The sequence below is a fragment of the Myxine glutinosa genome, chromosome 6, assembly GCF_964187855.1.
Source record: "Myxine glutinosa chromosome 6, kmMyxGlut1.1, whole genome shotgun sequence".
Taxonomy (NCBI): Eukaryota; Metazoa; Chordata; class Myxini; order Myxiniformes; family Myxinidae; genus Myxine; species Myxine glutinosa.
This window is the reverse complement of record NC_136266.1, coordinates 119,223,019-119,247,836: the sequence shown is the minus strand read 5'-3', so window position 1 is coordinate 119,247,836 and position 24,818 is coordinate 119,223,019. Positions and strand designations below refer to the sequence as shown.

Here is a 24,818-nt window from a genome sequence, read left to right as displayed (position 1 = left end):
CATTTGCTCGTGCAGCCTTTCGAGGAAACTTTGTCTTCCAAGATGACAATGCACGGCCTCATCGTGCTCGCATGATCCAACACTTTCTTGCTGACCGTGGTGTAGAGCATATGGAGTGGCCTACCATGTCCCCGGATATGAATCCGATAGAGAACTTGTGGGCAGAATTAACGCGTCAAATCGACCACTTGGACCAGCAGTCGACCTCTGTGCGTGAATTGCAGCAGGCTATTGTCACTGCATGGCAAGCGACTCCTGTCCAAACCTTGGCAAATCTCTTGAACAGCATGCCTCAACGTGTACGTGCTCTCCTGAATGCTCGTGGGGGTTACACGAAGTACTGAACTGTAATTTTACTGTCCGTAATCCCAGTCGTAATTTAACTTTTGTTTTTGTTAAAAAAAAAATTGGCTAATGTGCAAAATAAAGAGATACTTCTGGAAAACGTACAGAAGTTTAACACAGTACTGTCCATGAATTGAGTTTGATATCAGTTTACATCACTTTCAAGGATCAATTTATTTGTTTCGAAATGTCAAATGTGGTTTTTGTTTCTTTTAAAGGTCACATTAACAAAATCTAGAATAATTTCAACATAATTCCCATGAACTTTTGGTTCCAAGACATCTTGAAAAGTAAGTTCACCCCCACAAAAAAAAAATTCCATATTAAATGCCAAGTCTGTATATCAAGGAATAAAATTTCGAAATGTTTTGAGACTAAATCAGGAAAGACTATCTGGATTGATGATTGAAATGGGATTTGTGACCTAACGTGAGGCAAAAGCACAATTGACAGCTTTTTAACAAGTCATCAAGGCTCTGCAATTGTCAAATGACGTCTCTTAGAAAGTGTTGTCACCAAATATATAACCGCATTAAACTCTCATTCCGAACAGATTGTGTGGCATGGTATACCATATTGTCTAATTAGGAGTCTTCCTGACCTATAAATGCTGTGACAGTCCTCATGGTGTGCTAACAAGGGCTTATCTTAAATTGGAAACCAAATCATCGTGTCAGATTCTTCTGACCTCATTCCAATATTGTTCATATGAGCATTACTCCTGATTATAAAAATTACTAACACTACAAAGAACCGCCATTTATAGGCTCAAAACAAATCAGCTCAAATTTCAAAAAATGAGAATGAATAAATTTGATCATGATATTTTTCTAAGTGCACTTCATCGTATAAAATTTTTACCATTAATCTGCAAATGCAACGTCAATGAACTTCATTGCAGCCACAACATATTCCTTTTGTGGGTCAATGATTGGCTGAATAAAGCATGTGACATTCAACATCATGAAATTTTACATAGCGTAATAATTTACTGAATTGCTAATGTGAAAACAGCATATATGTATGCATATATGTATACATATATATATATACATATATATATATATATACATACATATATATACACATATATATATATATATATACATACATGTACAGTGCATTCAGAAAGTATTCAGACCCCTTCACTTTTTTTTTTTTGTATACAAGATCGAGGCTCGTGAAAGAGCTAACATTAATCACACAAAAGGTCAAACCGACACATAAAACACAAAATAAGGGGAGCGGTAGACAAGATGGGGAGAGAGGGGGAAGGACGCAAACACAACATTTGAGAGCAGGGACATCGAGAGATCTGTGGGAGGGAGAGGGCTTGGGGGGAGGAGGGAGACGTATAAAACACATGGACACTGCAAGGACTTCCAGGAAAGAAGTTGGAATTTCCAAAAAATGGATCTGGGTGAATTAGCAGGGGTAGAAAAGATCAAGGTTTTGGATGGGGAAGACAAGAGATGGTGGTGAACAGCTGTTTTAAAGACCTGGAGGGAGGAGTGGGATTGAAGGGAGTGGGGGAGTTTGTTCCAGAGGCGGGAGAAAAGAGGAATGAAAGTGTGAAGGTGAGCAGAGAGCCTAGATTTTGGCAGGTTAACCATAAGAGGGTTGCTGGCAGATCTTGTGCAACCTGTAGGGATATTTGGAGGACAGAGCACAGAGACAGCTGGGGGAGCAAGGCCGGAGAGGAGTCGGTAGAAGACAAAAAGACCACCAACTTGCCTGCGTTGAGTGAGTGAAAGGCCCTCAAACTCAGATTCATCGCGGGAGATTCCAATGATTCTGAAACTTTGGTTTCAACAGCGTGAAGCCGAGCTACGTGTGAGGCAGGAGCACCGGCCCAGAGGGGAGAAGAGTATTCCATTGAGCTGCGAATGAAAGCCTTGTATGTGGTGAGGAGCTCAGTTGTGCCAAGGAAGGACTTTGCATGACGGAGGATGCCCAGTCAGCGACTGGCTTTGGACGCCAGCTTGGAAATGTGGTTTTCCCAGGAAAGATCATGGCGGATGGTGAAACCCAAAAGCTTGAGCGACAGAACTTCTTGGAGAGGATTGTTGAGAAAGTAGATGGGAGGATTGTCCAGTCGATCTTTTCGGAGAGACATAGTAAGAGTGTGAGATTTGTCAGGATTGAAAGACATGTTCCACTTGTTTGACCAGTCTGTGATTTTGTCCAGGTCTGCAGAGAGTGAGGAGGCTGCAGACTGCCGATCTGAGGATGAGGAATGGAGCGGCAGAGAGTGGAATCATCAGCAAAGAGATGGAGAGGATTTTCCAGAGGGTCGAAGAGATCATAACCTTGGGGAACTCCAGCCTGAACAGGTTTTTTTTTTTTTTTTTTTTTGTATACTGAATCGAGGCTCGTGAAAGAGCTAACATTTATTTCACAAACAAATCAACCAGACAAACAAAATATACAAAAAGAGGGAGCGGAAGACAAGATGGGGAGAGAAGGGGAAGCACACAACCACAACATTTGAGAGCAGGGAGAAGTGTGGGAGGGAGAGGGCTTGGGGGCAGGAGGCGTGGGAAGGGGGGGGGGGGGGGGGAGAGGTATAAAACACAAGGGGACCGAAATTAGCGGGGGTCGAAAAGATCAAGGTTTTGGATGGGGGAGGATAAGAGATGGTGGTGAACAGCTGTTTTAAAGACCTGGAGGGTGGAGTGGGATTGAAGAGAGTGAGGGAGTTTGTTCCAGGGGCGGGAGAAAAGAGGAATGAAGGAGTGAAGGTGAGCAGAAAGTCTTGATTTTGGCAGTTTAACCATAAGAGGGTTGCAGGCAGATCTTGTGCGACCTGTAGGAATATTTGGGGGACAGAGCCCCGAGAGAGCTGGGGGGGGGGGGGGGGGGGCAAGGCCAGAGAGGAGTCGGTAGAAGACGGAAAGACCACCAACCTGCCTGCGGTGAGTGAGTGAAAGGCCCTTGGAGTTAGCTTCATCGCGGGAGATTCCAATGATTCTGAACACTTTGGTTTCAACAGCGTGAAGACGAGCTAGTTGTGAGGCAGGAGCAGCAGACCAGAGGGGAGAGCAGTATTCTATAGAGCTGCGGATGAAAGCCTTGTATGTGGTGAGGAGCTCAGGTGTGCCAAGGAAGGACTTCGCACGATGGAGGATGCCCAGTCGGGACTGGCTTTGGAGGCCAGATTTGAAATGTGGTTTTCCCAGGAAAGATCATGGCATATAGTGAGACCCAAAAGCTTGAGTGACAGAACTTCTTGGAGAGGATTATTCAGAAAGTGGATGGGAGGGTTTTCCAGTCGGTCTTTTCGGAGAGACATCGTAAGAGTGTGAGATTTATCAGGATTGAAAGACATGTTCCATTTGTTTGCCCAGTCTGTGATTTTGTCCAGGTCTGCAGAGAGTGAGGAGGCTGCAGACTGCCGATCTGAGGGATGAGGAATGGAGCGACAGAGAGTAGAGTCATCAGCAAAGAGATAGAGAGGATTTTCAAGAGAGTCAGAGAGATCATTGATGAAGACCAGAAAAAGCACAGGGCCCAGAACACTACCTTGGGGAACTCCAGCCTGAACAGGAAGAGGAGATGAGAGAAACCCATTCAGGGCCACACCTTGACTACGACGAGAGAGGAAGTCCGCCAGCCATGCGTGGAGATTTCCATGGATACCAAAGGAGGAGAGTTTGGTGAGCAGAGCGGGGTGCCAGACCGTATCGAAGGCACGTGAAATGTCAAGGGAGACAGCTCGAATTTCCTGTTTGGCGTTGAGGACCTCCATGCATTGTTGAGAAAGCAGAAGCAGCATGTCCAGAGTAGAGTGACCAGGTCTGAAACCAAATTGATGATCAGAGATCAAGCCATTGGAGAAGAGGAAAGATTTCATATCTGAATTAATGGATTAGGGAAAAGGTAGGGGAGATTAGGGAAATCCATCCAAGGCCACACGTTGACTACGACCAGAGAGGAAGTCCGCAAGCCATGCGTGGGGATTTCCATGGATACCATAGGAGGAGAGTTTGGTGAGCAGAGCTGGGTGCCAGACCGTATCGAAGGCACATGAGATGTCAAGGGGGACAGCTCTGATTTCCTGTTTGGCATTGAGGACCTCAATCCATTGTTGAGATGGCAGAAGCAGCATGTCCAGAGTATAATGACCTGGTCTGAATCTAAATTGATGATCGGAGATCGAGCCATTGGAGAAGAGGAAGGATTTGATATCCGAAGAAATGATGGATTCCATGACTTTGCTGATAATTGGGAGCATGCTGTCGTTGCAAGGATCTGTTTTTTCACCGTTTTTGTGTAAAGCGGTAATATTTGCTGATTTCCAAGATTCTGGCAGACGAACTCGAGCAAAAGAGAGGGTGAAAAGAACAGATAGAGGGTGAGATAGAGCGGCAGAGCAGGGTTTTTGGACCCGTGGGCTGATTTTAGGACCCTTTTTCACATTTTGTTATGTTGCAGCCTTATGCTGAAATCGTTTAAATTCATTTTTTCCCCCTCATCAATCTACATTCAATACCCCATAATGACAAAGAGAAAACAGGATTTTAGAGAGTTTTGCAAATTTATTAAAAAGAAAAAACTGAAATATCACATTGACATAAGTATTCAGATCCTTAACTCAGTACTTAGTTGAAGCACCTTTGGCAGCGATTACAGCCTCGAGTCTTCTTGGGTATGACGCGACAAGCTTTGCACACCTGGATTTGGGGATTTTCTGCCATTCTTCTCTGCAGATCCTCTCAAGCTCTGTCAGGTTGGATGGGGACCGTCGGTGGACAGCCATTTTCAGGTCTCTCCAGTGATGTTCGATTGGGTTCAGGTCAGGGCTCTGGCTGGGCCACTCAAAGACCTTCACAGAGTTGTCCCTAAGCGACTCCTGTGTTGTCTTGGCTGTGTGCTTCGGGTCATTGTCCTGTTGGAAGGTGAACCTTCGGCCCAGTCTGAGGTCCTGACTGCTATGTTTCAGGTTTTCATTAAGGATATCTCTGTACTTTTCTCCGTTCATTGTTCCTTCAACCCTGACCAGTCCCCCAGTCCCTGCTGCTGAAAAACATCCCCACAGCATGATGCTGCCACCACCATGCTTCACCGTTGGGATAGTATTGGGCAGGTGATGAGCGGTGCCTGGTTTCCTCCAGACATGACGCTTATAATTGAGGCCAAACAGTTCAATGTTGGTTTCCTCAGACCACAGAATCTTGTTTCTCACAGTCTGAGAGTCCTTTAGGTGCTTTTTTGCAAACTCCTAGCGGTCTTTCATGTATCTTTCACTGAGGAGAGGCTTCCGTCTGGCCACTCTGCCATATAGCCCAGATTGGTGGAGTGTTGCAGTGATGGTTGTCCTTCTGGAAGTTTCTCCCATCTACACACAGGATCTCTGGACCTCAGCCAGAGTGACCATCGGGTTCTTGGTCACCTCTCTTACCAAGGCCCTTCTCCCCCCATTGCTCAGTTTGGCCGGGCAGCCAGCTCTAGGAAGAGTCCTGGTTGTTCCAAACCTCTTCCATTTAAGAATTATGGAGGCCACTGTGCTCTTGGCAACCTTCAATGCAGCAGATTTTTTTTTTGTAGGCTTCCCCAGATCTGTGCCTCGACACAATCCGGTCCCTGAGCTCTGCAGGCAGTTCCTTCGACCTCATGGCTTGGTTTTTGCTCTGATATGCATTGTCAGGTGTGAGAACTTATAGAGACAGGTGTGTGCCTTTCCAAATCATGTCCAATCAATTGAATTTACCACAGGTGGACTCCAGTCAAGGTGCAGAAACATATCAAAGATGATCAAGAGAAATGGGAGGCACCTGAGCTAAATTTCAAGTGTCATAGCAAAGGGTATGAATACTTATGTCAATGTGATGTTTCAGTTTTTTCTTTTTAATAAATTTGCAAAACTTGCTAAAATCCTGTTTTTTCTTTGTCATTATGGGGTATTGAGTGTAGATTGATGAGGGAAAAAATGAATTTAAACGATTTCAGCATAAGGCTGCAACATAACAAAATGTGAAAAAAGTGAAGGGGTCTGAATACTTTCTGAATGCACTGTATATCTGCTTATCTACTCGTAATATATTGTGCTTCAATGCATCTTTCTTGTGTGAAACGAAGGTTAAAGCAATTTTGGGAAATAGGTTGAAAAGTGCAATACAAAATCGAAACTGAAACGCGAAGTTAATGTTATTAACGTTTCATCTCAGGAGCAAAAACTGTTTACAAATACTCTGCTCTGTGTGGAATGAATTTTTGTGCTTCGTTTCCTCATCACGTGCAATGTCTATTATTGCCAGGCGTTGCAAAACAATAATGAGTGTTTTTGTGTTTCAGATTGCATGAACATGGGTGCCAAAGCTCAGCTAACACCACAAAGAATACAGGCAATTGTAACTTTGAGAAAACAAGGCCAATCCTTGAGATAAATTGCAAAAAATTTGCAAGTGTTAGAAATTGCAGTTGCTTGTGCCATTAAACGACAATGAAACTGGTAAAAATGTGGAAAGAAAACGTTCTGGTCGACCAAGAATCACAAGTACAAATACATTCAAAGTACATCGGATTCAAAGTACATCCCCCATGCCAAATCCATAAATAACATTCTCCAGCGTGGCATTGCCGGAGCGCCCTGGGTACCCGGAGATACCATTATGCAGCACAAAGTGACAGTATTGGAAGGGAGAAGTGTACAATAATTGATTGATTAATTGTTGAATTAAAATCAATAAACGATAATCGTAAAATAATTTCTTAATCAATTGGCTAATAACATATCTCAACCACAAGTGTTTCATCCACAGCTGTAACTTTTTGAAAATTAACTAAATTATGGAATCAAAAATTAAATAATTAATTGATTAATCAATAAATAATAAATCGATTAATTGATTAATCAATAAATCAAAAATATCCTTTTTAGCGAAATCACTTCATCACTGTCGTGCCCAAATATCAGCTTCCTAGCTCAAAAGGTGCCTGAGATATTGCCCAGATAAGAAATAAATAAATAATAGATTAATAATGAAAACAAATAAATAATAATCATAAAATAATTAATCAATTGGCTAATAGAATACCTAAACCACCACTGTTTCATCCGAACCTGTAACTTCAAAAATTGTTTTTATTACACCATTAATTGAATAATTAAATAAATAATCAGTGAATTGATTAAACATGAAATCAAAATACCATTTACAGCCAAATCACTTGGTCACTGTCATGTCCAAATATCAGCTTCCTTACTAAAAAGGCGCCTGAGATATTGTCCAGATGAGAAAGGAAATAAATACGTGCTTAATTAATTGATATAATAATTAAGTAATTGATCAATTAATTGATTCATCAAAAACAAGAAAAAAGTTGTGTTTGCCAAAACACTTGGTCACTATTGTGCCAAAATTTCACGTCCCTAGCTCAAAGGATGGCTGAGATATCGCCTGGACAAACAAACAAACAAGAAGACGTCATGCACACATGATACTTGCAAAATCTACAGCCCACCCCAAGAAAAAAAATTCCATTGATACAGCAAATTGTCCATTTCATCAAGATTAAAATTGACAATCTTGATCAAAGCTCGAGTCAATAGGAAGAAAAGTGACGATTTTTCAGATGAAAAAAGATTTTGGAAGGTTGACCTTGAGTTACCCTTTGACCTTTTCACCTCAAAAATAGTTAGTTTCACTATTTAGTGACTCAATCAATATGCAAATGCTGTTCAATTTTCAAGTCAATCAGATGAAAATTGAGGATTTTAAAAACTTGGCCTATGTTGACCTTTTGGCCTATGTTGACCTGAAAAATAGTTGGTGGTTGAATTCAGTGACCATATATGTAAATCCTCTTAGAATTTCAAGTCAATCGGATGAAAATTGGTGATTTTAGAAATTCGGCCTATGTTGACCTTTTGGCCTATGTTTACCGAAAATATAATTTGTGGTTCAATTCAGTTACCAGATATGCAAATGCTCTTCATATTTCCAGTCAATCGGATGAAAATTGAGGATTTTAGAAATTCGACCAATGTTGACCTCAAAAATACTCGGTGGTTGAATTCAGTGATCAGATATGCAAGTACTCTTCAAATTTCAAGTCAAATGGATGAAAATTGAGGATTTTATAAATTTGGCCTATGTTGACCTTTTGGCCTATGTTGACCTCAAAAATACTTCGTGGTTGAATTCAGTGACCAGATATGCAAGTCCTCTTCAAATTTCAAGTCAATTCAATGAAAATTGAGTATTTTAGAAATACAGCCTATGTTGACCTTTTGGCCTATGTTGACCTCAAAAGTACTTGGTGGTTGAATTCAGTGACCAGATATGCAAGTCCTCTTCAAATTTCAAGTCAATCGGATGAAAATTGAGGATTTTATAAATCTGGCAAAGTTGTTGACATTTGGCTGTTGTTGACCTTTTGACCTTTTGACCCCAAAACAATAGGCTTCTTGCTTATGACCAACTCTACCATTTGGTGAAGTTTCATGAAGATCGGTTGAAAATTGTGACCTGTAGGCTGGTGACAAACAAACAGACAGACAAACAGACAGACAGACAGACAGAACCACAAACGCAACAGACCAATATACTTGAAAAATCTTAGATTTTGCAAGTAACAGGAAAGAAAGAAAGAAAACAACCTGAGTGAAAACTGAGTACTCCCTTTCAGCACGCATCATCGCTGGGCACCCTTTGGTGCCTGGCGATGACGTCATGTAGCATCTGGAGATGGCATAGGAGAGAAATGGTGTACAAAACTATCCTTTAGACTTTAGAGCCACAACACTTGGTCACTATCGTGTCCAAATATCAGCTTCCTAGCTAAAAATGTGCCTGAGATATTGCCCAGATGAGAAAGAAAATAAATAAGTGATTAATAATGAAAATAAATAATTAATAATGGTAAAATAATTAAATTATTAATAAATTGGGTAATATGAGCCAATGGGTGAGCTGGGTGAGCCAGAAATATGGTCATTTTTGAAATTCCTGTGAAGGAAATAAAAATTGTATTTCCAAATAAATTCATTCATGATATTGAAGTACTGTACATAACATGCATTTTTATTATTCTTATTTTTTACTGATTCAGTTTTATTTTTTGTAGGCAGAACACTTGAGTGACCATGTCGAACTGGTCGCGTGAAGAACGCGCTTTCGCTATCAAAGCTTTTTACAAGAATAATGATAGTGCAACTGCTGGACAATGTCAATTCAAACTCCATTTCAATGTTCAACGTCATGGAAATGTGCCGTCTGTTCGTGCTATCAAGTTATGGGTTCAGAAGTTTGAGAGGACCGGTTCAACTTTAAAAGAGAGACCGCCTGGAGCACCCAAATCAGTAAGAATGGCACAAAACATTGAGCGTGTGAGGGAGTCAGTTTTGAGAAGTCCACATCGCTCCAGCCGAAAGCATGCATCATCCTTAAGAATTTCTTACATGTCACTACGCCGCATATTGCATAAGGATTTAAACTTTCATCCCTATAAAATTCAAACTGTCCAGGAATTAAGCCAAGATGATGAGGTTGCCCGCAATAATTTTTGCGAGGGAATGCTTTCATTTATGGATGTAAATGAAAACCAAAACATTGCTAACAATTTGTTCATGTCTGATGAAGCACATTTTCATCTTTGTGGCTATGTCAACAAGCAAAATACTCATATTTGGGCAGCCGAAAACCCAAGAGAAATGCACATGAACCGTTACACAGTCCCAAAGTCACAGTGTGGTGTGCACTTTCGTCGTTCGGCATCATAGAGCCTTACTTCTTTGAGAACGATAACGGAAATGTCGTCACTGTTACTGCAGCTGGATATACCGACATGGTTTCAAACTCCGCTCCAGAGAATTAAACAGATTTGCAGAAGTGAGCCCAATGACGTGGTTTCAGCATAATGGTGCAACCTCCCACAGCACCAGTGTCCATGACTACTGTAAGGGTGCTCTTTCCAAAGCATGCCATTTCCAGAAACGGCGATATTCCATGGCCAGCGAGGTCACCCGATTTGACTGCATGTAATTATTTATTGTGGTCATATCTAAAGGACAAAGTGTATGTTAACCGTCCACAAACTCTTCATGAACTTAAGGAAAACACCAGATCCGAAATGCATGATATTGACATGGCCATGTTGCAGAACGTCATGAATCATTGGCGTCCAGGATTTGAGGATTGTGTCAGAGGAAATGGTGCGCATCTCCTAGATGTTCCTTTCCACAAATAAATGCCACGTTATGTACTTCACTTTCTTGTAAAAATTTGTTTTGAAATACAACTTTTTATTACCTTCACACGAGTGTGAAAAATTACCATATTTCTGGCTCACCCTGTATAATAACTAAACCACCACAGTTTCATCTGAATCTGTAACTTTAAAAAAACCAATTAATTAAGTCATTAATCGAATAATTTAATAATTAATCGATCAATTGATTAATAAATAAATCAAAAATACAGGTTACAGCCAAATCACTTGGTCATTGTCATGTCCAAATATCAGCTTCCTAACTCAAAAGGTGCCTGAGATATTGCCCAGATGAGAAAGGAAATAAAAAGTACTTAATTAATCAATAAAATAATTAAGTAATTAATCAATTAATTGATTAATCAAAAAACAAAAAAATTACGTTTTTGCCAAAGCACTTGCTCACTATTGTGCCAAAATTTCAGCTTCCTAGTTCAAAGGTTGGCTGAAATATTGCCCAGACAAACAAATAAGAAGGAAAACAAATAAACAAACAACCGAAGTGAAAACTGAGTACTCCCTTTCAGCGCGTGTCATCACCGGGCCCCCTTCGGTGCCCAGCGATGACGTCATGCAGCGCCTGGAGATGGTGTAGGAAAGGAGCGGTGTACAACAGAATCACAGGACAAGTAAATTTTTTGCAATTTATCTCAAGGATTGGCCTTGTTTTCTCAAAGTTACAATTGCCTGTATTCTTTGTGGTGTTAGCTGAGCTTTGGCACCCATGTTCATGCAATCTGAAACACAAAAACACTCATTATTGTTTTGCAACGCCTGGCAATAATAGACATTGCACGTGATGAGGAAACGAAGCACAAAAATTCATTCCACACAGAGCAGAGTATTTGTAAACAGTTTTTGCTCCTGAGATGAAACGTTAATAACATTAACTTCGAGTTTCAGTTTCGATTTTGTATTGCACTTTTCAACCTATTTCCCAAAATTGCTTTAAACCTGCATTTCACACAAGAAAGATGCATTGAAGCACAGTATACTATCAGTAGATAAGCAGATATATCTTTGGTAAGAGTTTTGTTCACATCTTATGTTCAGTTTGCACATGAAACACATTATGTTGGGTGTACCTAAACTTTTGACTGGTAGTGTATATATAATTGTGAGAGTACACAGAGTTATAGAAGGTACTTTGTGGCTGATGATCAAGGATGGCGAAAGTTGTTTTGAACAACAATTTCAGAACTGGAGTTTGAAACACCTCAATCTTGGACGCGTCATGTGGTCCAGAAATGGCGTCTTCATTATGTTGCATAACTTGGGTAGGAAAGCCATTCTCACTCAGTGAGGCTTAAATTAATTGTTCTTTTTAAGTTTGAGCAGAAATACACTAGACCATATATAAAATCCGTACTAACATACTATGTAATCAATCAGTTCTAATTGCATATTTAACCACTTGAGTAAAAAACAAACGGTTGCCTGCTTGTATCTTCGTCTTACAATCAATGTGGTTTTGTCGGATCCCTTCCACATCCTCTCCATGGATAAAATGATAGCAGCTCCTCCCAGGCAACTCTCCTGCAGTGTGGTCCATGTAGTCACTTATCCTGCAAATATATGCCACGCCGGTCCCAAAAACAGTTATAACAGCGTCTGCCTCAGTGTGGGTTCAAAGAGAACACTCAAACAGCTTGCACATATTTTTTAAACAACGTAAAACCTATTATATGTTATGTAGCTGAATCAGGATGTGATTAAAGAAATGATTTAAAATCATGTTTTGTTTTTAATTTAATTTATTTTTACAAAGGTCTATGTTTGCAGAAGAGCTGAACAGCATCCCTTCCATAGCCTGGATTGCCCCCTGTGTGAGAGGTCACATTGTTTGCAATACAGAGTCGTGGAACAGGTAAACACGATGCGCAGAGACTGACAAGCACAGTTTGGACAGAGAACACTGAAATGGGGTCAAAATGAAAAGCAAGGATCATGTCAGTGAATGTCTTGATAGGAAGAATGTGATTGGACGAACTCGGTGATAGGAAGGAGAGGCCAGTGGTGGAAGAAGAGTGTGTGAAGAGGAGTGGAGGCGAGTAGTAAGCAGAAATATGAAGGGGTTAAAAAGGATTGCATTATAGGATAAGCATATTTGACCATAAAGGGTTGGAGAGGGCCAAAGGACAGAAATGGCTGAGGGGAGTAATTATACGTATGTTAGGTGATAGAAGACGACTAGGTCATCAACCTATCTGTGATAAGAAAGATGCAGGCTGTGCAATTCAGCCTCGTATGGAAATATACGAGTACCTGCAGGGCTTTGCACTTTGTCTCCGGGTGTTCAAAATGGGATGTCAGCAGCTCATAGTGAGGACCTATACCCGATATGGTGTTGTGGGTGAGTGAATACCTTGGTCACTACAAGGAGGTGAAAGCGACTGAAGAGGAGCACAAGTCTAGGAAGTCATTCAAGGTGGTATGTTGGCGATGCGATCGACACAAGATGGGTCACAACACCAAGGAACTCCAAGGACTACACCTCTGCTGGAGGTTGATCGCAGATGTGAATTGGAAGGTTTGCTGTATGGCCCATGTGTGGAGATAAAAGTGAGAATGTGAGATGAAGTCAGGATCAGTTGCTAATGAGGTGTGTTGGTTCACAATGAACATCTCCATATTTGAATTGAAGGTGAAAAATCTCACCTGTTTCAGAAAGCAACCTATGAATAGGGAGAGAAGGGATGGAAAGGGATGGATTGGGAATTGAATGTTTTGAGCAAAGATGCAGTTAAAATAGTTGGTCTTGGCATGAGCTGGATCTACCGTGATTCTCTCTTTCACAAGTGAAGGACAGATGAAGAGCGTCAACAGTTGCCACCAGTGTAAGGAAGCTTGGGAAAGTACTGAAATATCTTATCTGAGGCAATCCTGGTATTTGGTTTTGGCTCTCCAAAGAATGGACACACAATTGATGTTCCTGCAGTTGGGTTGGCCATACAGGCACTGCAGGCAAGATGCCGGTTCGCAAAAATAGCCACAACACAAGCATCTGTGTCGCAAAAATGGGACATAGGACAGGAAGGTCCGAAGCTTGAGGCAATGAAATACACAAAAAAGTAAATGTGGGATGTCATGTCTATGTTGTCTTCTTGGCCAGCATTTCTGAAGCTGATTCAATCCTCCATGAAATGAGTTAAGAAAATAAAGACAAAATCAAATAAAGAAAAACATACACCTACTTGATAGAACACAGAGTTAAACTGGATAAAAGAGATAATCTGGAAAGACCATGAAGCATTTACGCATGCATCAGAAAAAGGTTTTATTCTGCAATCTGTAATTGTTGATTTCAAAGACAACCAGAGGCCAAATATGATACACGGAATAAAAGTATTTCCGGACAAATCAATTTATCTTAGCTATTTGGACATTTCTACCCTTGGATGCAAATATCTTTTTGGACTTTATAAAATTTAAATCACAAAAAGACATTATATAAATATTCGTTTGCACTTATTTGAAATAACTAGTACATCCACTCTCTATGGGAGCAGCAGGAAGGGTCATGTTATTTAGCTTCTTTGGGCTACATAGATTACAGTAGATCTAGGATCTGGTCTGTTAGTCTGTGGTGGACACAATAAGCATATATTGCCTCAAGGACGTCTGGATTCCTCCAGATTTCTTTCAGTTTAGCGTTAAACAGCATTTGCAACTGTTTAGAAAGATAATCATATGCTTGTGGTTTAGAATTATTTTTTTTACTTCTGGTAGGCTTGCCCCACGATACACCACGATAAGCTATTTATACATGTTAACACGGCATTTGTTCAAGGAAGAAAAACCCCTTGGGGAGAGGGGATAATATGACTATTAATATTGTTTTGTAATAACATTAAAATAATGCCGTTATCATTAATATTTGTGTGACCTCCGCCACCAAAGGTGGATGGAGGTTATGTTTTCACCCTTGTCTGTTTGTTACTTGCCGGAAAAGATTCCGGCAAGTATGTTAGTTGCTGGTTTGTTACTTGCCGGAAACCTTTCCAGCAAGTATGCTGATTGGTTGGTTTGTCTGTCTGTCTGTTTGTCTGTCTGTCTGTTGTACTATGTCTACACCGTTGCACATAGAATCGCCAAACTTTACACACATATTTGTCTTGCCCTGGAATAGACTGTGCCCAATTTTTAACTCTCTTGGCCAAATGCCTCCATTATGACATCATAATTCGATAATTCGACAAGTACAAAACTTCATCCAATTAAGATGCAATTTCTTGAGCGACATGACGGCATAAACTGGTGGAGAAAAAAAATTAATGATGACGTCATCGGTCACGTGGTTCGGCCGCCATCTTGGAAAAACCGAAAAACTTTGCACCTCTATATCTCCGAAAGTGCTGAATAGAAAAAATTGAGATATGGCTCATTGTAAAGAACTCTTCATGGGGAATAAAATATGTTAATGATGATGTCATTGGTGCCTCCATTATGACGTCATATTTCGACAAGTAAAAAACTTCATCTGATCAAGATGCAATTTCTTGAGCGCCATGTTGGCATAAACTGGTGGAGAAAAAAATAAAAATGATGACGTCATCGGTCACGTGGTTCGGCCGCCATCTTGGAAAAACCGAAAAACATTGCACCTCTATATCTCCGAAAGTACTGAACAGAAAAAATTGAGACATGGCTCATTGTAAAGAACTCTCCATGGGGAATAAAATATGTAAATGATGACGTCATCGGTCACGTGGTTCGGGCGCCATCTTGGAAAAACGGCAAAACGTTGCGCCACTATATCTCCAAAAGTGCTGAACAGAAAAAATTGAGACATGGCTCATTGTAAAGAACTCCCCATGGGGAATAAAATATGTTAATGATGACGTCATATGTCACGTGGTCGGCCGCCATCTTGGAAAAACGGCAAAAATTTGCACCACTATATCTCCAAAAGTGCTGAACAGAAAAAATTGAGACATGGCTCATTGTAAAGAACTCTCCATGGGGAATAAAATATGTTAATGATGACGTCATCAGTCACGTGGTCGGCCGCCATCTTGGAAAAACCGAAAAACTTAGCACCTCCATATCTCCGAAAGTGCTGAATAGAAAAAATTGAGACATGGCTCATTGTAAAGAACTCTCCATGGGGAATAAAATATGTTAATGATGATGTCATCGGTCACGTGGTTCGGCCGCAATCTTGGAAAAACCGAAAAACTCTGCACCTCCACATCTCCAAAAGTCCTGAATAGAAGAAATTGAGGTATGGCTCATTGTAAAGAACTCTCCATGGGGAATAAAATATGTTAATGATGACGTCATCGGTCACGTGGTTCGGCCGCCATATTTGTCCTAAATGGCTGATAAAAAAGTACATTCCGGCAAGTCCTCGGTCTCTGACCGATTTTTCATCTGTCTGTTTGTTTGTTTGTGAAAGAAATATCTCAAAAACTTGTGGACGGATTCGGATGAAATTTGGCAGAGAAGTAGCGTATGTGACAAGGACGAAATTATTCGAATTTGGTGAAGATCCGGATTCGGATCCACGAACTATAATTTTTTAAGTGATTCTTCACCATTGGGAGATAGGACCAAAAACGATACATAGCAGGGTATCTCAAAACGTTGTGGACGGATTTGGACGAAACGTGGTGGACAGGTTGTGTGTCTGACAGGGACAAACAGATTCAATTTTGGTGATCTAAATATGGATTCGGATATGAGAATTTTTAAATTCTTTAAGTGATTCTTCACAATTGGAAGGATCGGGCTAAAAACGATACAAACCAGGATATCTCAAAAAATTATGGATGGATTTGGACGAAACTTGTTGGACAGGTTGTGAGTGTGACACGGAAGAATCGATTCAATTTTTGGTGAAGATCCGATTATGGATTCGGATATGAGGATTATTAATTTTTTGAAGTCATTCTTCACCATTGAGTGAAATGGACACCCAGGTAGTGGTGTGCTCTCCACTGAGTGCTGTTCTAGTTACTTTTGTTTTTCGAAGCGGCCTTGGAAGAACACCACGTTTAGCTAGAACATCACGGGCAAATTAAGTCGCCACAACCCCCATCATGTGACCCCTACTCCTCCTGTCAAGTTTTGGTTGATATTGGATAAGTAATGACCAAATATATCGCGATCAGACAGACACCAAATTCTATATTTTAGTATGATTACAACTGCACTAAAAAGAGACCAATTATTTTTGATGTTCATTGGGCTAAGAACAATAATTAGCCTGTCCCCTGCACACAGCAGGAGATGGGGTTTTGCAAATCATGTTTGTGTGTGTGTGTTTGAGTGTGTGTTTGTGTGTGTGTGTGTGTTTGTTTGTGTGTTTGTTTGTGTGTTTGTGTGTGTGTGTTTGTGTGTGTGTGTGTGTGTGTGTTTGAGTGTGTGTTTGTGTGTGTGTGTTTGTGTCTCCCTGCTCTCGGATGTTGTGTTTGTGTGCTTCCCCTTCTCCCCATCTTGTCTTCCGCTCCCTCTTTTTGGGTATTTTGTTTGTCTGGTTGATTTGTTTGTGAAGTAAATGTTAGCTCTTTCACGAGCCTCGATTCAGTATACAAAAAAAAATAAAAAAATAATAAGAAGTATGTGTGTGTGTGTGTGTGTGTGTGTGTGTGTGTGTGTGTGTGTGTGTGTCCCAAGGCATAACCTTCTTTTTACAATTTGTGCCTTTGTCATCAAATTTTCAACAAATCTTTATTAGCAGGATATGGAGAGGACAAATTAATTAATAATTTGCTCAAAAAGTTCAAAATCACATAAAAATTGTCAATTTTGTTCCAATTGACCTGAAATTTTAAGAATTTGCATATTGAGTCACTGAATTGGTTCACCATTGAAAATCTAAAGCCGATTGTTTTTTGTTTTTTTAAATCAAAAGGTCAAAGGTCAAGGTCGCATAAAATCGTCAATTTTCATCGGATTGAATTAAAATTTCAACAGGGTTTTCATATCGTGTCACTGAATTGGTTCTCTAATAAAATGCTCGAAGCCGATTGTTTTGAGGTCAAAAGGCTAAGGCCACACAATCGTCAATTTCCTTCTGATTGACTTGAACTTTGAGCAGGGTTTGCATATTAGGTCACTGAAACCTATTGATGTTGAGGTCAAAAAGTCAAGGTCACCTACAATTATCAATTTTCTTTTGTATTTTTTTTGCTGTTTTGGTCATGTTTAGCATACGGGAGAAGAAGAAGTCCGAATACAAAGCACGTGCTTCTTAAGGTGCTAAAATGGTTCTTCCAACTAGAAGAAGGTCATTCATAAAAAAAGAATGAGAAACTAATCTCGCTCATGGTATAGGCTAGAGTTGACCTGCGTCAGGAGACAGGAAGAACAATGCGATGGATGAAATCAATAGGGCGTTGATTGAGGTATGCTAACCGCTGCGGGAAGCAAGAAGAAGCTGATGTTTCAAGTGTTAACCCTTTGTTGGTGAGAAAGACCAAGACTACTTCAACTCCGATTGGGAAAGTAGATGAAAGGATTCCTTCTTTTGCATGAAAGTTTAATGCCCGAAACGTGAGCTTCTCCTTGCTTCCCATAGCGGTTAGCATACCTCGATCAATATCGTGTAGACTTTGGCCTCGTTTGATTAACTTGCATTACCTTCGTTTTGCGCAGGTTACAGCATGTCTTTTTTGAGGAGAACACAGGTCTGCATGGGAATGGCTATGACAGTCAGGGGCCAAAAAAGGTATTTTCTTTCAAGGACAAAACAGGTTAATGAGGTGTACTGGTTAAAATGCTTTGCCTTTCTGTGGAAGACAGGAAACTAAATGTATCAACTCAGTGTATCCCCTCAGAGCTTGTGTAGCTGTCTAACATTCCATCTCCGTGTCCCCACCTTACCCCCATCATACCCACTGCCTCATGGACACTGAATTTTTAATCTGAGAAGAGAGAGAAAGGTCTTGCTAGCCTTGACTCTGCCTCGGCGATGGGATCAGATGGAATCTCATGTTCTCAAATCCTGCTTTGCTGTTCTCACTTATCCTCTGTCTGCTCTCTTCAGCCTGTCCCTCACCTTAGGCCACCTCCTGTCTACTTGGAAGATGTCCAATATCACTCTAATACACAAGAAGGCTGCAGAAATGTATCCTCTGAAACACAGGCCAGAAAGCTTACTTCCAATTATAAGAAAAGCCATAGAATCCATGTGTCGTATCATTATTTTTCTCCAACGGCCTGACCTCCACACATCATTTTGGATTTCGTCCCAGTCAATCAACTTTGGATATGCTGCGGCTTCTCTGTCAACAACAGATGGAGACCCTGAATCACAAACAAGAGGTCGGGGCTGTGTCTCTGGACACGACGTGGGTATTCGCCAGAATTTGGCACCCTGCTCTGCGTGCCAGACTCTTTACCTGGGGAACACAAGCCCGCCCTGCTTCTCTTTTTGCCCTCTCTCTCTCCACTCCCGCAGTCATCCCCTCACGTTCAACCTTACCCACATATCCCTTGTCAGCATGTTACCCGTGCATCCATTGTCAGCATGTCACTCTCAATGGAATACTTTCATCTTCTCTCTCAGTGGGGGCTAAATTGCCCCAGGGTGGCATCTTGGTCCCAATACTCTTCCTCAGGTGAATTGCCTTCTTTGATGCTCTTTTAAAATGCTGTTTTTCACTTTGCAGAATAATCCACACTCTGTACAATACTGCACCCCATCCGCGGGCAAGCAGCAGCTGCTTTCTTCTCCGATGACCTAAAAATAATCAGATGTTGGTCAGACATTGAAACATCCGAGAAAAATCTGAAATTGTCACCCTTTCTCTGGTAGGATTATCAAATTAACCCATTTATCTATTTTCATGATCAACCATGAGAAGAGGACCAGTCTCATTTAATTCCCAGCCTCATCACCAGCCCTGATCTATCTTGAGCAGATCATATAGCAAATGTGGCCTTCAAATGCAGCTGCTGAATGGTGGGAACCCTACCTCGTGGCAAGTCCTTTCTTGGTAAGCAATGACTTTTTACAGCCTACAATGCCATTGTATGTAGTTCGATGGAGACTGCTCTCGACTCTGTGATGATGCCTCTTCTTCATGACCGCTATCCAACGCAAAGTTCTCAACTTCATCGGCATTACCCATCACAACGTAGCAGAAGCACACGGCAGACAAACATGCTCTGACATCGCAGACGAGTTGGTGGTTTCTGTGTTTTTTTTAAAGCACCTTTCTTCTGCAGTATTGCCTCCACTCTGACTACCACTACTACTTCTACGACTCCAGTCTGACCCATTTTATCCCTCTGATCCTCCCCAGTCCCTCCCAGAACTCCCTTCCTTGTGAAACTAACAAAATGCAGCCTTAATGCCCACCTCACTCCTTCCTTCATCTTTTCTCCCGCTTGTAGGACCACCTTTCTGACTCGGTCCAATGCCACTCTTACCTCCGGGGCATCAAGTTGGCAGTACACCGTCACCTCAAGTTATCCTTCATTCCTACCTGTGATGTTTTATACCCTCCCTTCCCAACCTAATGCATCCCCTTTTAAGCAGCATGTCACAAATTTCCCTTCGTTCTGCTTTTCCTGCTCCATACTTGTTGTGTGTGTCCACCTGTTGTGCCACTGCTCCACTGTTAGTGCATTGCATTTATACAGTCTGTCACCTTGCTCTCCTCGAGCCTAAATTTGTATGCAAAAAAACTGTGCTTTCCACTTGAGTTCGACAATCATATTTACATAAAGTGTTGAAAAGCCATGATTGATTTTAGTCACTCACAATAGCGTTTAATGGTGGCAGCTATCATGATAGCGTATGAGCCTGATGCTCAAAGGTTAAATCCTCCACTGGTTTGAATGTTTTCACCAGAACTGCTGCTCAAATGCAATGACTTTTCTCGAGATATATGGATGTACAGTATCCCATATAATAGGTTCTGCCAGGTGTTCCATGGCCTTATAGACCTTCCCTTACAAAACATTTCTCATGAGATCTTGTAGTAATCTGATGAGAATCAAATTAGAAATTTCCTGAAAGGGCTGCCAATACGTGGAATGGAAAGTGGATGATTTTTCACGTTTCAAAAAGGTTTTCCATACGATGAGAACTTCGAGTTTATTTACTTTTCATATACAGAGTCCAGGCTCATGCAAGATCTTGAACACAGAATGGATCACGACGCAACACAACAAAAGGAACAGCAAAAAGAGAAGGGGGGAAACACGAATAGTAGGGCCAACAGAGAAAATAAATGTAGTTGGGCAACAAGGGATGCACGGGTAAGGTTCAGGGGTAGGGGAGAATAATGTGAATGAACGATCGTTTTAAGGCCATTTTTAAGGGGCGGGGGTTAGCCTTGCGGGTCCCATGACAATCATGGTTCGCTGCTTGAAGCAATGTTTTTATGGCCGGATGCCCTTCCTGACGCCAACCCTTAGTCGCCTCTTACGATGCGCAGGGATACGGCGTACCTATTCTAGGTCGGGGTACAATCGGGGTACAGGATCGGGGATCATTCATCCCAGCAAGCTGGTACGCAATTTGCCGACCTCAGAAGGATGACAGGCTGAGTCAACCCCCCTGGCGTTAATTCGGGGATCGACCGGGATTCGAACTCGGGATCCGGGGATCCCAAGCCGGCACCCTAACCGCTAAGCCACACCAGGCCTCTGAATACAGAGGGAAAATTGTGGGAATGGGAGTGGATTGATTTCGGATGGGTGGTGATCGGGTGATGGGTGGTGATCGGATCATGATTTCGGATGGGTGGTGATCGGAGATGGCGGTGAACAGCTGACTGGAAGACCTGAAGGGAAGATTGAGATTGAAGAGAATGTGGAAGTTGTATCCACAGGCAGGTAAAGGAAGAACAAATGAATGGAGGTGAGCAGAAGTGAGTGTAAGTAAATAGGATGTAAATACTAATCTGTTGCTTTACTTAATTAATAAGGAAAGACACAATGCATGGAATGTGGGTGCAGCACATGGTCGATCAGGGACCAATCGTCTTACTGCCAAGACACTATGATTTCTCAACCATCTCCATCAACTTACAATTCCAAGTAGAGTATATTTGGACTGAATTACAACATCATCTGATAACGTAACCAATAACAGTGAGTTCCGACACTCTCACAGTTTGATAATAAAAAGTTGAGATCGTGGAATACATCGAATATTAAATGCACAGATATAGCATCTGATACGCAAACATGCCCTCGCCCAACATGAAAGTGCTAAACACTTCTGCAGCCTGATCAATCATTCCTGAACCGTGTGTTATTGAGGAAATTGGTTTGCAGATTCTCTTCTCGTCTCTAAATCCACAGAGAATGGCGACACAAGACTTGCTGCATGGCCCTTCCTTTTCTTTCTGATCTCTTATTCCTCTGGTGGCCACCGCAGATTGCTCCTTGGCCATGCCATTTCAGCAGATGTGTGGACATACCACAGCGGGGTTGTCCGATCCTTGGATTTGAATTCAAACCATATCAGTGCAATCGCTGGTTCGACATAAACACTCTTATTTGACATACACAGGTGGTGAACGCCAATTTGAAGCCGCAGGGTTTGTGTTAACAGTGGTTTTTTATGTGAAAAAAAATGTGAATTGTGTTTTGCACTCTATTTTTGAAAGCCTTTACAAGTTACAATGGACAACTTGCATAAACAATTTTCCATTTCCCATTGTACAAATTATATGGTCGAAAATTGTCCCACCCTGCAAATTCCTGATGCTTTCTGAAAAATGACTGCCCTTCTTTAATGACGTGCAGAAAATGAAAGGTTTAACGTCTGCTGGAAGTGTTTTCCATGGCATATTTCAAATGCACCTCAATTGCACGATGCATCTTTGGGGAGGAACTTTCATGCTTGGCCATCCGTAACAGAGCCATTTGTAAGACCATTCATGTAGCGAATTTAGTTTTTAAGCATCAATGCACAAAGGAGATCTCAGCAACATTATCTGACAAGATAAATCTTGCAATGTCGAAAAGTTGAATAGAGAAAGTGCAAAACTTTTGAGGTTGGTTGAAAACCATGCATTTCAATACACTGCCTATTCATCTAAGCGTGGTGGCAATTACAGAGTGCAAAATCCCCACAAATGTGGGCTATTGAAAAGTTATATAAACGAGATACTCACAATACTCCATGGCACACCTATATATATATATATATATATATATATATATATATATATATATATATATATATATATATATATATATATATATTATATATATATATACATACATACATACATACATACATATATATATATACACATTGCCCTCCATAAGTATTGGAACAGTGAAGCCAAATTTGTTATTATTGATATATACTCAAGTAATTTGGATTTGAGATCAAAAGATGATTAGGAGGCAAGAGTACAGAAGATCAGCTTTTATTTTTTAGGTATACAGAGCCTTCAGAAAGTACTCACGCCCTTTGACTTTTTCACATTTTGTTGTGTTACAGCCTGAATATAAAATGGATTCAATTGAGTTTTTTGGCACTGATCTATACCTGAGCTCAATTTGGAGTGTCATAGCAAAGGGGTTGAATGCTTATTGGCTCAATACATTTCAGCTTTAAATTTTTAATTATTTTGTAAAAATTTCGAAAAAATAAAATCTACTTTGACATTATGGGTACTGGTATTATGTGTTGACCAGTGACAAAAAACTCAATTGATTCCATTTTAATCCAAGAACCTCCACAGTGCAGAGGTGAAAGTATCACAATCTACTGTTCGCAGAAGACTTCAACAGCAGAATTACAAAGGCTACACTGCAAGATGCAAACTTCTTATCAGCCCCAAAAATATAAAGGCCAGATTATAATTTGCCAAGAAGTATAGAGGTGAGCCAGTGAGCTCTGGAACAATGTTTTATGGACAGATGAGACCAAGATAAACCTTGACCCAAGAGATGAAAAGGCAAAAGTGTGGATAAAGGAAGGAACTGTATATATTTCAAAGCATACTACCTCATCTGTGAGGCATGGTGGAGGGAGTGTCATGGATTGGTCTTGCACAGGGCCACCGAGAGCAAGAATGGGCCCTGGGGCAATACCAAGTGTCAGGCCCCCTTCAATTTTTTTTAAAGCAACCTATACAGAAGTTTCCATATTTTTGTCTTCAGAAACACATACCATGTGGGAATTGGATTGTTATTCACTTTTTTGTCGATGCAGATTTGTTTCTTCACTCATTTTATCGGGATGGGATTTGTGCAAACTCCTGTGTTAATTTACATCATTATGTCATTTCATCATTACCGCGATCATCATGATGTAAATTGCTCCCATAGCAGTTGATTTTACGAGGGAAGGTGTTAATGCCCATGGCAATGGCATGCCAGGGAATCACCCTGAGTGGCTTGGAAGGAGACATAAAAGAAAGCTGCCTCCCCAGTGTTTTATCGTCACAAACAATCATTAAATGAAACAAAAAAAATTAAGCAATAATTATGGGCCCCCATTACTTCCGGGCCATGGGCGGTTACCCAATTTTAGACTGGCCAACTGGCCAAGATGTAAATGAACACAGGAGCTTGCACAAATCAGAGCCGTCTCCCTTGACATATCACATGCCATCGATACAGTCTGCAAACTCGCTCTGCTCACCAAAGTCTCCTAAGGTATCCATGGAAATCTCCACACATGGCTTGTGGACTTCGTCTCTGGTCGTAATCAACATGTGGCCCTGAATGAATTTCTCTCATCTCCCCTTCCTGTTCAGGTTGGAGTTCCCCAAGGTAGTGTTCTGGGCCCTGTGCTTTTTCTGGTCTTCATCAATGATCTCTCTGACTCTCTGGAAAATCCTCTCATCTCTTTGCTGATGACTCCACTCTCTGCCGCTCCATACCTCATCCCTCAGATCAGCAGTCTATAGCCTCCTCACTCTCTGCAGACCTGGACAAAATCACAGACTGGTCAAACAAGTGGAACATGTCTTTCAATCCTGAGAAATCTCACACTCTTACCATGTCTTTCCGAAAAGACCGAATGAACAACCCTCCAATCTACTTTCTCAACAATCCTCTCCAAGAAGTTCTGTAGCTCAAGCTTTTGGGTCTCACTATCTGCCATGATCTTTCCTGGGAAAGCCACATTTCCAAGCTGCCCTCCAAAGCCAGTTGCCGACTGGGCATCCTCCGTCGTGCGAAGTCCTTCCTTGACACACCTGAGCTCCTCATCACATACAAGGCTTTCATCCAAAGCTCAATGGAATACTGTTCTCCCCTCTGGGATGGTGCTCCTGCCTCACACCTAGCTTGGCTTCACGCTGTTGAAACCAAAGCTTTCACACTCATTGGAACCT

General features: G+C 41.2%; 1 protein-coding gene and 1 long non-coding RNA gene across 2 annotated transcripts in view; one reads left to right on the top strand and one right to left on the bottom strand.

Moving 5' to 3' along the window:
• NPAS3 (neuronal PAS domain protein 3) overlaps window positions 1–24,818 on the bottom strand; it is a 287,095-nt gene that overhangs the window by 25,265 nt on the left and 237,012 nt on the right. Inside the window, exon 7 of the mRNA XM_068120941.2 lies at window positions 12,016–12,122. Within this exon, the coding sequence (XP_067977042.2) occupies window positions 12,016–12,122 (107 nt within the window). The remainder of the gene's footprint in view (window positions 1–12,015; window positions 12,123–24,818) is intronic.
• Window positions 17,988–19,935, top strand: LOC137430235 (uncharacterized). Its single transcript, XR_010985020.2, has 3 exons — window positions 17,988–18,054; window positions 18,157–18,229; window positions 19,900–19,935. It is a non-coding gene; the product is annotated as an uncharacterized LOC137430235 (long non-coding RNA).